Source organism: Protomyctophum parallelum (genome assembly GCF_964188405.1).
Source record: "Protomyctophum parallelum genome assembly, chromosome: 13".
Lineage (NCBI taxonomy): Eukaryota > Metazoa > Chordata > Actinopteri > Myctophiformes > Myctophidae > Protomyctophum > Protomyctophum parallelum.
In genome coordinates this window covers 15,181,730-15,195,841 of record NC_139708.1, presented here as the reverse complement: position 1 = coordinate 15,195,841, position 14,112 = coordinate 15,181,730, and the positions used below count along the sequence as shown (strand labels likewise).

Sequence of the window (14,112 nt, the reverse complement as noted above, 5' to 3'; positions counted from 1 at the left end):
GTTAAGAACCCCCTCAAGGAACCATGAGGGTACCTGGACCACACTTCAACTACATCATGGCTCTCAAAGCCATGATGTAGTAGATGAGTGAGTAATGAGTAATGAGTAGTTGAGTGTTTCCAGTGAGGCAACATGCACAATATAAGCACCATAACTGTAATGGAACAGAGTCTTAAAGGACCACTTCACCACTTTTCAACCTCTCTTCATATTATTGGTCCTCACTAATGTTCATGATAAAATATTTTAAAAAATCTACTCAGTCTGTGTCTCATAAGAGGGCTGTGGGCAGTTCAGACACGCGTTCACCACATAGACTGTAAAAAATATGGACAAAGCGTTCCCCGGGTCTAACATGGACGTAAAATGAAGCCTGTTATTCCTGCACTGTAAGTCGCCATCTTTCTAGATCCGTTTGGGCCCAGCTGGCCATTGGCTGGCTCCGTTTGGGCCCAGCTGGCCATTGGCTGCCCAGACAACGAGGCGGGACTTCACCCCTTCTTCTCCGTTGGTTTTTATTTTGACTCGAGTGGGTGGGGACTCCCGATCATAGACTGTAACGGTAGCCACGCCCCTCAGAACATACGCGACTTTATGGTCATTTATTTTATAATTGGGACCATAATTTTCCAAAAAGAATATTATGACATTAGAAATGAGACTTTAAACTAGTGACTGGAAGCAGAAAGTATTCATGACCATGTTTATTAAGGTAATACAGTCTAGGTGAAGTTGGGCCCAAATACATGGACTTCTATGGGGCTATGGGTTTTTTTGGGTCCAGTGACAGCGCCACAACAGGCCATTATATGAACTTTCAGGAGTTTCAGGCTTCACAAAATATCTGTCTGACTGCCCCCCTGGTTCACCAGTGACATCATCGATGGGTAATCCAAGCTAATAGAAACTGCAGGCTTTCTATTCCTGAAAAGTTGCAATGCGAAAATGGAAGCCATCGTTCTCACGATAATAAAAATCTAAATATATATATATTTTTTTAAATCACACCCGTGTGAAGTGAGGGGCGCTCTAATCATCTTACAACATGTTGATGTAAAATGGCGTTTTTAAAACAAACATAGAACTATAAACAAACATTGAACCTGTATATAGGAGGGGCCAGCGACCCTCAAAAACCTTGTTTAAAGAAAATCTGACTAACGATGATGTCAGTGGTGGACGGGTGTCTGAACTGCCCACAGCCCTCCCATGAGACGCAGACAGAGTAGAAAAAGATCGTGGTATTTTATCATGAACATGTGGTGAAGTGGTCCTTTAATTACTAGTATAATTGGGAAGACCTGTGAAGGAAGTATGGAAGAGGCCAAATTTCTTTCCAATATGGCTCCTGTGCGTAGAGCCTATAGTCACACTCTGTAAGGTTCTCTGGCGATGTGACCAGAGCTATATGGAGGCCAAAAGCACGGAAAGAGAGGGATGACTGTCTCAGTGCAGGATGAAGGAGAGGAAGAGGAGAACAGAGAGGGCACGCGGAAGAGATATAGACGAGAAAATGGGGGGTGCAGTATAGGAGGAGGAGGGTGACAACATGTTTTATTTCCGGTTGACAAGACGCCACGCTCTCGCTCGCCCTGCCCTCCTTCTCTAACTCTCTCAATCCCCTCCTCTCTCTCTCTCTTCTCTCTCTCTCTGTCACTTTCTCTCTGTCTCTTGCTTAAGTGAGTTTAAAGACAAAACGTAAAAAGGAGAGCTGGGTTGTGACATAAAAATAAAAAATGCGTTTTCTTTTCTTTTCTTTTTCCAGAATAGCTAGGTGATATTTATGAGTCCATGAAAGCATGTGTATGCATGGATGCAAAAGTGTGCGTGCGTTGCTATAGGGCACATTTTTCTGCCTCTCATCCTGCCATCTCTCTCTCTCTCTCTCTCTCTCTCTCTGCCAAGGGGGAGGGATGAGGTGACCATGGCAACCATGTCGGGACAAATTAACTTCATGTCCTTAAAACAAAAAGAGTATGTGCGTGTGTGTGTGTGTGTGTGTGTGTGTGTATGTGTGTGTGTGTGTGTGTGTGTGTGTGTGTGTGTGTGTGTGTGTGTGTGCACATGTGTGTGTGCGCGCGCATTGTGTGTGTGTGTGTGTGTGTGTGTGTGTGTGTGTTTGTGTGCACGCACGTGCATGGAGAGGGGGAGGCGTTTGCATTGGGTGGGGGTGGGATGGTGTTGTAGTGGGGATGGTCTACACGCATATACATGCAAAATCATGTTGTCACTTGCTTACCTTGGATGACTGCCGTCCCCCCGTCCCCCCCAAAAAAAGAGGGCGGGCCTATGGAGCCTCATGCACTGTAAATACATTAAATTATGAAATATTTATCTCTTATGAATTACCACTTTCGCCTGTCTCCTCTCGTCCAGCTTCCTTGTTCTCTCTCTCTCTCTCCCTCTCTCTTCTCTCTCTCTCTCTCTCTCTCCCTCTCTCTTCTCTCTCTCTCTCTCTCTCCCTCTCTCTTCTCTCTCCATCCCTGTGCGGTGGTATGCCCCCGGGCTACACTATGGCACAAACCCTCTCTCGCCCCCTCCGCTCTCTCTGCCCCTGTCACCTTCGATTGCTGCATGGAACTAGACGTAGTGCCTCAGGCAAGGGAAGAGAGGAGGAGAGAGGGAGCAGAGAGAGAGACACACACATACACAGAGACAGAGTAGAGGACAGGAGAGATGTGAAACACAGACAGAGGACAGGAAACGGGCCAGAGTCACAAGGGTGAGGGGAGATGGAGAAGAGAGGGGAAAGTTTATGTCTTAGGAGAGAGAGAGAGAGTTGGGGGTGAGACAATGCATAAGGAGTGCATCTTTGTTTGCAATCCACATAGTAAAATTGTGTACATTTTGCTGTGAGTGTCGAAATGCACTCTTGGGTCCTCAGAATCACTTGAGATTTCACTGCACAATGTCATCAATAAGACTTCAATAAGTGTGACATCGATCCTGCACAACCAGCGTGACAGGCATTTGCTAAAGGAATCACATGCGACAGTGAATCACATCACAGTGTAATATAACTCTGAGTATACAAATGGGTCCATTTGGTTACATTTGTATACTCTCTGAGTTACAAACGGATAAACTAACACAGAGGTTTTGACTGTGTGCGCGTCCTGCGGGCCTATAGAAATGCCTGACTTTTCTGGGTCAGCGGTGGTGATGCTTGTGTCTGGCTTGCTGTATACGCGTTTGAATCTCTGCTTCAGCTGCAGTGGTCAGATGTGCATGCACGTGTCAGATATGATGTTGGATAAAAATGACCATCATCATTTATTTATTTGAAATTTAGGATAGCCCCTTGCGATGCATCATCTCATTTTCGAGGGGGTCCTCATCATTGGGGAAAATCTTTCTAGGGACAAAGTTTAGAAAGGAACCCTTCGTTTCTTTCAAGGTGCCCTTGAACAATGCACTCAAACCCTACCTGCTCAGTGGCCACTGTGTGATTGCGACTGAAGGACGCATGCAAGTTTATGCAGTTAACTATGGAATCATGCATTTCCTGTCAGTGTGTCGGGGTGAGAGAGCACGTGACATCACGTGAGATCATCAGGGATGGAGATCCCTGATGTCATCAATATTAAGCCCATATATGGAGATCCCTGATGTCATCAATATTGGCCAGCAACTCTTCATCTGACCTCAAACCCTTAGATCTCATATATGGAGCTGACCTGTTCTGACATTCCATATGTTTATCCTTCCCCATCCATCCTTCCTCTTTGATGTCTCCCAGACTGATACCTGTCCATTTAAACTCAAGATGGGCCTGCCCAAAAGTTAGTGCAGCCGCCCCCTGGCAGCCGCCGAAAACTAGAGTTCTCAAAAGGCCCGAAAATGTAGATCTGACCCCCCATGCCAAAGCGCCAGCGCTCGCCCAGCAGTCTGCTGTCACCCAGGCAGATATGTTGATCTGACTCCCCATGCCAAAGCGCCAGCGCTGGCCCAGCAGTCTGCTGTCACCCAGGCAGACTCCCCATTCCAAAGCGCCAGCACTCGCCCAGCATTCTGCTGTCACCCAGGCGGATGCGTGCACGCGACCTGTCACTTCTCGCCCTCAGGCTGGTAATATGTAATATCTTACTGGTAAAACATCATATGAAGCCATATGAAGTTGAATAAGATGCTGTTCAAATCAGTTATCTATGAGATGGCTGGGTAGATCAAATTTGAACTTGGAATCCCATTGTTTTGTGAAGACTTTGAATCATGACTGCTATCTTCATCTTAACCACATGTGCCCTATAGCATCCTTATTGTGCATTTACTATGAAAACCTGCATCTCCCGTCCGTCAGTTAGTTAGTCAACCCACGCCTCCCTCCATATATGGCCACGCCTCGTGACATCACACCTCCATATATGGTCACACCTCGTGACAACACGCCTCCATATATGGTCAAGGCTCATGACATCACACCTCAAATGGTCACGCCTCGTGACATCATGCCATCGGCCATCTCCATATATAAAGATCACTACACTGACCTCATCTAACCCTGGATAACCATACATGGATCATCACCTAGATCTGCATATATGGGAACCAGACAGCAACTCTACATCTGACCTCAAACCTCAAACCCTTAGATCTCAATATATGGAGCTGACTTGTTCTGACATGTCAGAACAGGTCCTTCCCCGACCTGTTCTGACATGTCAGAACAGGTCCTTCCCCGACCTGTTCTGACATGTCAGAACAGGTCCTTCCCCGACCTGTTCTGACATTCCATATATTGATCTGACCTCATCAAACCCTGTATACACTGAAGACACACTCTATATATATTTTCTTTCTCCTTTTTGTTTTTTCCAAAAATGTGCTAATAAGGTCAGATAAAGACATTTTATTTTAATACGGGTTCGGCTTTGGGCCTCTTTTCTTTTTTTATTAATATGTAACCTGTGACATTTCTATGTTGTCCTTTTTTCTCTTTAATGTAATTATTTTGTTTTTGTTTTATTTGCCTTTATGTTATTCTATGTGTTGTTTTTGTTTATGTATGACTACACTGTGGTGTTCACATAAAATACAAAACAAAGTATAAAAAATGAAAAATTAAATAATCCTTAGGCTATGCCATATTTTGTATAATTAAAAAACAACAACATTCATGTTTTATTAATATAGGTTCTGAAACATACATCTCCTTCTCCAGAATATACATACTACTTCCTTCCTGTTATAGAGTTTTAAAACGACAGCTCAGCTGAGAGACAGCAATCTGTCATTCCAACATTCTCAACATCAACTCAATCACCTTAATGGCCCTGCTCCAATCAGATCATTGGACCTCATTGACAGGTCCCTTTAACAGACACCTGTCAAATCCCGTGATCTCTGTTCAGGTGACAGGTCACCCACCACCTGGGAACGGTATATCAGAACTCATGATACATTTAATATCAATTCAAGTTGTAGAATAGCATGCTACTGAAATTAAACAAGTGTTTCCTGTACGTAGCGCAATGTGTTTAATGATGATGTCTTCATGTGTGAGGACAGGGCTCGGAATCAATATAGTCTGGTGGAATAGAGTTCTGAATCAATAGAGATGGAACATCTTTTCTGCTCATAAAGGAATCCCCTCCTGCGCCCCCAAGCGTCAAATTTGTAGTAGGCCTATATGCATTGTAAATAGTATTCCACTTTTTAACGTTGACAAAAGCCTCATTCTTTTTCAGTTTTGACTTGAGATTGGCTAATAAAACATCGCGATCATTTTGAGATGTAGGCGATAGCCTACCATTATTGACTGGTCACTGCCACATGGTGGTAGGTAGGGCATATACGCTTTGGATTAATCAATCCTGGATTGTCAAGTTATCATGACGTTATCTAATGACGACGACACGTTTTGATACTGAATGCTGACGAAAACTGACTTCCAAAGATGAAACCAGGTTACTATAGTTGCAATCATATACTCTAAGGTTGCAACGGGACATATTTACAGGCGCGCTCCCGCAAACGGGGAGCCAACGTGGCGGTTCAAGGCCAATCAGAATTACTTGAGGACTCCGTTATTCTAGTCTGCTACTTTCTATTGGTTGGATGTTCCGTCAGGAAGTCTGTGACTGGTCGAACCCACTTGAGTGGCACCTCCTCCTGAAACGTTAAAGACGCCAGGGTGAGTGCCAACGCGTCTCTACTCTCCACTAGTTTTACGCAAGTTGAAAGTTGGGCTGCACTAGGTGCTGCAACAAACGGGTAAGTTAATTTCATCCAAACCCTTCTCTAGTCTAGCACATTTGATATAATAGGCCTACGTTATTTATCAGGGTTATTTACTTATTTTAACTTTTGTGATTCAGCTTTCATAGTCATACTACGGTATGCATGCAGATGCAGTGTAAGTGTTGTTTCATCATCAAACGCCCTAGTAGATGCTAGATGGAGCTAAAGTTTTTTCCCTCCATCCTCTTTAGTCTTTACTAAAGACTAAAGAGTATGGAGGGGAAAAAACTAAAGACTCTTTAGGCTCTAGTAATAGTAAACTTATGTTATGTTAAGTCCGAATTTTCGGTTTATTCATTTATGTGTGAAACCTTTTCAAGTGAGACGAATTACATGAAATAAATGAGTTTCAGTTAATGTTTTTTGTTAAAGGGACACTTCACCCTTTTTGCAAAAAATAATAATATGTTAATGACGTTTAGAAGACACTTTCCTGGGGGTCTTCATGTGTGTAATATGTGGTTTTAGATATTTTAGATTTTAGCAGTGATCCCAGTGTCTCTGATGTCATGGACACTGGGCTCTCTGCATTCTCTTATAACTTGTGGTTGATATTTTTTCTAAATTACTTTTATACAATTTTTAATAGATGTAAGATAGATGTCAGTGTTGGAAAGTAACTAAAGTGACGTATTACTTAAAGTAATATTTTTACCTTTTTCCAGTAACTAGTAAATTACATTTTGAGTAACTAATGTTACTATTTTCCAAAAGTAACTAGTTAATATTTTCACGAGCCTTGGTGGTACCGTGGGCTTGAGTGTTTATTGGTTGGGAACTTGGGATGGAGTTGCTTTGCACACTGCAGATCCATCTAGATCTAGACCAAGTAGCCTAAAGTAACAAGTAACTAGTTACTTTTGGCAGGGAGTAATATATAAAGTAATAATAGCAATAGATATATTACTGTTTTTGAGTAACCTTTCCAACACTGTGAATGGTTTTGTTTTTAAATTAGTGCAGTGCATTTGTAAGACTCTCTCTCTCTCTCTCTCTCCTGCCTCCTATAGTCATTGAAGATGTTGCTCAGGTTACTGGGGTCTCTCTTCCTCGTAGCGAGCGGAGCCTTCGCCGTCCCTGCTCAGGAGAAGCGGATCCACCGCCAAGCCGACCTGAGTGACCACGCCCACGATGAGGGTGAGGGCTTCAAGTACGACCACGAGGCCTTCCTGGGCAAGGAGGATGCCAAGACCTTCGACCAGCTCACCCCCGAAGAAAGCAAGGATAAACTTGCGTACGTCCCACTTGTATTTGCCGTGTCACGTGGCGGTGGGCAGTGTTCACATAATAGACAGGTGTTTGTTTGTTAGTCAATTAGTGGGTGACATACATACACAGTATGGGGTCACAGACAAAGAATAACTTCAACAGAGGAATGTGGTGTTATTTGATCTACACTCACTGACTTCATAGTCAATTCAAAGTAACCTACTTTGAGTTAAAGGGAAACTTTGCCACCATTTCATACCTCATACTTTAAATGCTTAGTATGAGGTACATCAGCCTTGTGTTCATACAACAGAAAGATTGGGTATTGGGTAAGACTGATGTCTATGTATCTTTCAGGACCTTTCACTGCTTCGTCTCAACCATTACTCTATGGCTCTGGTCTCAGCCACCGCAGTGTATTTTTTTGACATTCCGTTTCTCTCCAAAGTTGAATGTTGCCACCACTGCTGGAGCAGTCGGTTCATCCCGATGTTCTGGGCATCTTTGTAAAGTTAGCGTTAGTAAAAAGCAGGTAAAAGAGTAACGTTTGAGCAGACTAACATCAGTCACTCTACTATTCAATGTAGTAGAAGACCTGGCTGTTTACACCACAGATTTGTCGTCTCCGCCTACAGTAAATATGTTCGCTGCGACCATGAGACCCGTTTCTGAATTTGTCTATACCGTAGATGACGAAGTATGAAATCAGTATGAAATCTTAACTGCCTCTGTCCTCCACTCGCAGTAAGATCGTGGACCGCATTGACACAGACAAGGACGGCTATGTGAGCCACAGGGAGCTGCACTACTGGATCAAACACCGCCAGAGGAGGTACATTGAGGAGAACGTCAACAAACACTGGCACGAGTACGACAAGAACAAGGACGGCCAAATATCATGGGAGGAGTACAAAAACACCACCTATGGCTACTACCTAGGTAGGAACGCACGAGAGAGAGCAACGGAAGGAGAGGGGAGGTTCAAAAAGAGAATTTGGGGCAAGAAAGTATGAATGACAGAGAGAAATAAAATTGAAAGACAAGAAAGAAAGAAAGAAAGAAAGAAAGAAAGAAAGAAAGAAAGGGGAGGGAAGGGGAGAAATGAGAATTCATAGAAGGGTGAACGAGAGAAATGAATGATGAAGGGGTGGTGAAACTTTAAAAGAACAGTCCCAGGTAGGACCTTTGAGGGTGGGACCACATGGCTGAGGGAGATGGTTGACCACCAGTGACTTCTCCACTGTGCAAATCATTGTCATTCTTGACTTTTTCTATAGGTTTAATGCTGTAGTTATCTTCATTGTTTAGGATGGTTAGATTAGATTAGAATACATTGTGAATGATAAATGCTAGATCCCAGCCAATTTCCTGTATTCCTTTTTTTTTATGCTGTCTTTGCAGATGAGGAGTTTGATGATGTGGATGACAAGGTAGCCTACAAAGCCATGCTGCGTCGCGATGAGAACCGCTTCAAGGGAGCTGACCGCGATGGTGACAGTATTGCCACCCGGGAGGAGTTCACTGCCTTCCTGCACCCTGAAGAGTTTGACCACATGAGGGACGTTGTGGTGCAGGTGACTAGACTACTCCACTTAATTCAGATGATATATAATATGAGATGAGGAGAGCAGGAATGATAGATGAGATGAGAGATCACAGAATATCACAGAGATAGTAACACAGAATAAAAACTAAATATAACTAACAATTCTAAAGTACCTTAAATGAAATGTAATGACAAAAACTGACAAAATGACAAAAGCAAACCAGCCATGATCAGCAGCTGCAATGCACAGCAGATGTGCATTGCAGTGCACATCTAAAGAAGAGTACCACTTTACGTTAGCTCATTGTAAATTCATTGTAATGTCATTTGTAAAATGAATTCCAATACATTACTGATTAGTTTTCACTGTAATCAGGCATAATTAAAATGACGCACCTCTGATAAGAATAATAATAAAATAAAATCTGATTTGTTAAAAGATTGAAAGAAAGACCCTACAACAATCATGCATATTTATATTTATACACATTTTCTTTGTTAGATTTGATGTAGCCTTGCAGTATTGCACTGAAATTAATTACTGAATGAATTACTTCAGGTGAGATTGTATCAGCTTTGCTTCTTTTCTCTTTTAGGAAACCATGGGTGACATTGATACGAATGGAGATGGAAAGATTGACATAAATGAATACATAGGTAAGTGTCCGTCTCTACTACTATCTGTTTCAGTGGCATACTATATCTACACATTGTTGATGTGCTTTACTACAGTAATATTTACTATGGAGATGCAGATTGTGAAATGATCACAATCACAATAAATAAATTAACAGTGTTTTTACAGTTTGCCAACATGCGCTATGACTGGAATGCCTGCTTTACAGCAGCATACGAACATAAGACTTACTGCTAACTTAACACATAAATTAAATTCGGGCACCGTTCTAGTATACTCAAAAGCTGTAACCTAAGTTGAGCTGCGAAGTGATTGTGAAATGATTGCAATAGGGGAGTGTGTGTCACTCTGACCGTTGGGACTCAATTCACTGTATCGTCATGACATATACAACTGTAGCGATGGCTGATAAGGAGTGTGAGAGACAAATCATGTCTTTGCTGATCCACAGGGGACATGTTCACATCAGAGAACGGAGAGAGTGAACCTGAATGGGTCCAGACCGAGAAGAAACACTTCTCAGAGTTCAGAGACGTGAACCAGGTAAATGACCCGACCCACTAGTTGTTATTTAGCCTAGACATTAAAATCGGCAGTGTTTATTTAAATGCTCTTGCACACAGAACTTTCTGTCCGATATTGTCACATGTAAGCATTTGAAATGTGTTGGTGTTGTATTAAAGATCATCTGTAAACACATCATCCTGTGCGTTGCGTGATAATAAGAGTCGATATATACGTGCTGTATGTCCGGTGTTTACTAGGATGGTTACCTGGATGGCAGTGAGGTAGCTGGCTGGATCCTACCTGGAGAGGTGGACCATGCTGACAATGAAGCCAAACACCTGATCCACGAGACAGACACAGACAGGGTATGTTAACACCTCTCACGCACGCACGCACGCACGCACGCACGCACGCACGCACACACACACACACACACACACACACACACACACACACACACACACACACACACACACACACACACACACACACAGGGTATGTTAAGTTAACACACTCCTCACTAGATATGGTAGACTGTTGCAGGCAGTCAATCAACCTTATCTGGAAGTGGTTATTGGGTATGAAGATGAAAAATATACAGTTGTACAAATCTAAAGGTATTGGACAAATGAGTGGAGCACAAACCAAGGGAGTCATGGCCAAGACAGGCAGCAGCACGCATAAAACAAATCCAGCAAGACAAAAAACGTTCTGGAATTTAAAAGCATATAACATGGATGAATTTCACAAGTTTTAAGTCATTCTGCCACATATTTCAGGCAGTGTGTGCAGTGGACAATTCTCTGTGTGGGCCTTATGTGAGCAGATCGAGATGTGGCACCAGTCTGCAACTCTGCATGGCATGCTAGAATTACTAGTCAGAGGAACATCAAGTCCAATTTATAATCCGTGGTATGTGTAGGGGTGTCGTTTGCAGAGAAGACAAAATCAGGTCTTTTGGTCAAATGACACCGTCATGCAACAGAGTATAAATTAAGCTTCAGTCTCGTCTCAGAGTTCTCTCGCCTCACCTCACACATTACTGCAGTCAGTGACAGCACTGTCACAGCTAATAAGGAACATAATGGGAATAATTGGGGGTAATGACCTGTTAATTATAATGAGATTCTCTCTGTCCATTTCTTTCTCTCTCTCTCAACCTCATTTTCTGCATTCGTTTCTCCTTCACCTCATTCATCGGACTGCTCACTTTCCTTCACCTTGTACTTCTTTCTCCTTTCATTTTCAATCTCTCTCTCTCTCTCTCTCTCTCTTTCTCTCAATCATGACATCAATGATAATGGTGGCATCTCAACAATCAAAACACATGGCAGGATGAGAAAATAACCAAGAAGGAGATTCTGGCCAATTGGAACATGTTTGTTGGGAGCCAGGCGACCAATTACGGAGAGGACCTGACCAAGAGACACGACGAGCTTTGATGACATCACAACTTGGCCACGGGCGAGGGGCAAGAGTGAAAGGGGGGTTGGGGGGCGGCATGGAGGGATACATAAGTAATTGTGTGTAGCCTATTTTTTTTATATTTTCAAATGCCACAGAGAATGCTGCCTGTTACAAAATGTGGGGTGTATGGGGAGGGGGAATGTGTCATGCTAAGTGCTGACTACGGTTGGGGTCCATATTTGTAGTGTGATGTGTACACATTGCAATGGGACGGGAATGGGACTGTGAAGATAACCTTGTTTACATGTGGAGATTACACACAGGCACTCACACTGTGGTTTATGATTCACATACGATGTCCTCACACACGCGCGCGCACTTGATTCACACATAATTTGCAGTCACAGACATGAATGAATGCCTGTGTTTATTGAGAAGTGCATGCGGGCACAAACGCGGGCACACACACACACACACACACACACATGGGCAGCTCACTGTACTCCTTATGCTCCTTTATACTTGCACAATAGAAGCTACGAATGACAACCACAATACACTCACAGTTGACATACACTCCTGTCAAAGAATAGTCCCTTACATAGATATTATGGTACTGCCTGTGACAAATTAGACACATGACATATCGTTCATGATGTGTCGAGGGCAGCGTAACGTAACATCTAAGAAACGAGACAATAAAGGGAAAGGGGGAAACAAAGGGAAGGGAGGGAGCCAAAGTGGAGGAGACAAAAGTGAGTCACTCTTTATTGGTGGAACATTTTTCTCTCTGTGAAAATTTAATAAAGCCATGTTGGTTTTTCTACTCATGGATAATGTTTGTGTGGTCATGAATGGGTTAAATATTACATTGCTGTTTTTTTTGGTTGCTATTTTAACTACTTATGTGCGACACTAAGTAGGGCATTAATGTACGAAAAAGAAAATTAGAGATACGAGGCGTCTGCTCAACAGCAATGACTTGCAAGATATAGTTACATAGACACATTGCTTCATGGTGAAGTATGCCATCGAGTCTTCAGTTTAGACATACTATTGGTCCGACTGTCATTAGACCAACAACCTACCCCTAACCACAAGCACGGGAGCAGCGCATGTCCGACCGTAGTCGGTCCATTGGTGTGTCTAATCTGCGCGTGATCCCCATCCAGTCTAGTTCTAAAGTTAGTTAATATATAAGATGCATGGTTGGGCATTGTCATGAGTAATGTTAAAACAGTAGACCATTGCACTTGATTTAGGGGCCTGGCCCTGTAGTACTTTAAACAGATATTTGACATAGTTATAGGGGATTACTGCTGTACTCTCAATAAGTTTGACATGACAATACCTGTTCAGCTATTCTTCAACAGTTCAGAAAGCTTTATCCTTGAGTGAGCATCCTCATATTGAATGAAACCATTTAGGTTAATGTCAAGTTCATATAAACACAGGCCTTATTCATTAGGTTCTTTCCTTTGGTCAAAGTGTACATTGTATATCAGTGTTGCTGTGATATGAAAGTAATCGCACCTTCCTCAAGCTGTTTATTAATAGGGTTTGATCATATAGTGGAAGTTACATTTACTATGATGTTGAGAATGAAACACTAATTGATTGATATGTATTAAGATAGTTAACAGTACAGTAGTACAGTCAAAGATTATGCTAAAAGGATAACCCAAAAAGCCCAAGGGCCTGAAGGTGGCTTGTTTCCATTGTGGCCATTGTGTTGTACTCGATTCATCAGTAAGACTGTCTTACTTTTGGTGAGGCATCCCACATTTTGGCGGCAGCACTGGCAGTGTCAGAACTGTAATGTTCCAAGATGCTCCGAGGTGAGTCTACTTTTTCTCATTAAGCCTTATACTTTACCAGACAACTGTGCCGCACCTCGAGTAACTGGTAACTGATATAAATCACGTATAAATGAATGAACCTGTCATTTGTTCCTCCTCTACCCTGCTGCGTTTCTGTGCTCCGTCAGGATGGCCTTCTGACTCTCTCTGAAATCCTGGATAAGATTGACGTCATCAAGATCAGCACCATCACTGACTATGGAGGCATGGTGGACCATGATGAACTGTAACCATTTGGGGAAAAACATGGTAATCACTTAAACCATGCTTCATTGACCGGAGTCCCTCAGAGCACTATACTTTTCTAATCAAATCAAAACCTTTTTTCAAAGGTTTTCAGCAGAATACGGCTGCTAGGGTTTAAGACTAAGTGGGTAAGGTCTCATACTGTACAGTATGCTTTTCCATTTCTAAGCTGCTGCCGAGCGTCTCAAACAAGTTTTTGGGAAACTGAACAGGAAACGGATATACCACCTTCTGGAAACCTGGGACTACAGTTATGAGTCCGTTATTCCATAACATAAACTGCACTATGCACCAGTGCCATACCCAATCTTTATGCAGGGCAAAGGGAATTTGGCAGGTTGCATTCCCGTGGTGAATGAGAAATAATATTTGTGTTCATTGTTATTAAATTCAAGAAAATGGAACCGTTTAAGGTCCATTTGGTTCAATTTGTACACTCAGATTTACGAATGGATAATGCA

The 14,112-nt window shown here is 42.6% G+C and overlaps 1 protein-coding gene across 1 annotated transcript; it reads left to right on the top strand.

Annotated features, from left to right (window-relative positions):
* The first annotated feature begins 6,118 nt into the window (after positions 1-6,118).
* Positions 6,119-12,372, top strand: rcn3 (reticulocalbin 3, EF-hand calcium binding domain). The gene is made up of 8 exons (XM_083779897.1): positions 6,119-6,213; positions 7,251-7,474; positions 8,195-8,388; positions 8,851-9,023; positions 9,592-9,652; positions 10,084-10,175; positions 10,397-10,504; positions 11,474-12,372. The coding sequence occupies exons 2-8, from the start codon at positions 7,260-7,262 to the stop codon at positions 11,579-11,581; spliced, it is 951 nt and encodes a 316-aa protein (XP_083636023.1). The 5' UTR covers positions 6,119-6,213; positions 7,251-7,259; the 3' UTR covers positions 11,582-12,372.
* The last annotated feature ends 1,740 nt before the right edge of the window (positions 12,373-14,112 follow it).

Coding starts and splice junctions, on each gene's coding strand:
- rcn3 (XM_083779897.1), top strand. CDS start 7,260: ATGTTGCTCAGGTTACTGGGGTCTCTCTTCCTCGTAGCGAGCGGAGCC. Junction 10,176..10,396: donor AGTTCAGAGACGTGAACCAG/GTAAATGACCCG, acceptor GGTGTTTACTAG/GATGGTTACCTGGATGGCAG. Junction 10,505..11,473: donor ACGAGACAGACACAGACAGG/GTATGTTAACAC, acceptor AACACATGGCAG/GATGAGAAAATAACCAAGAA.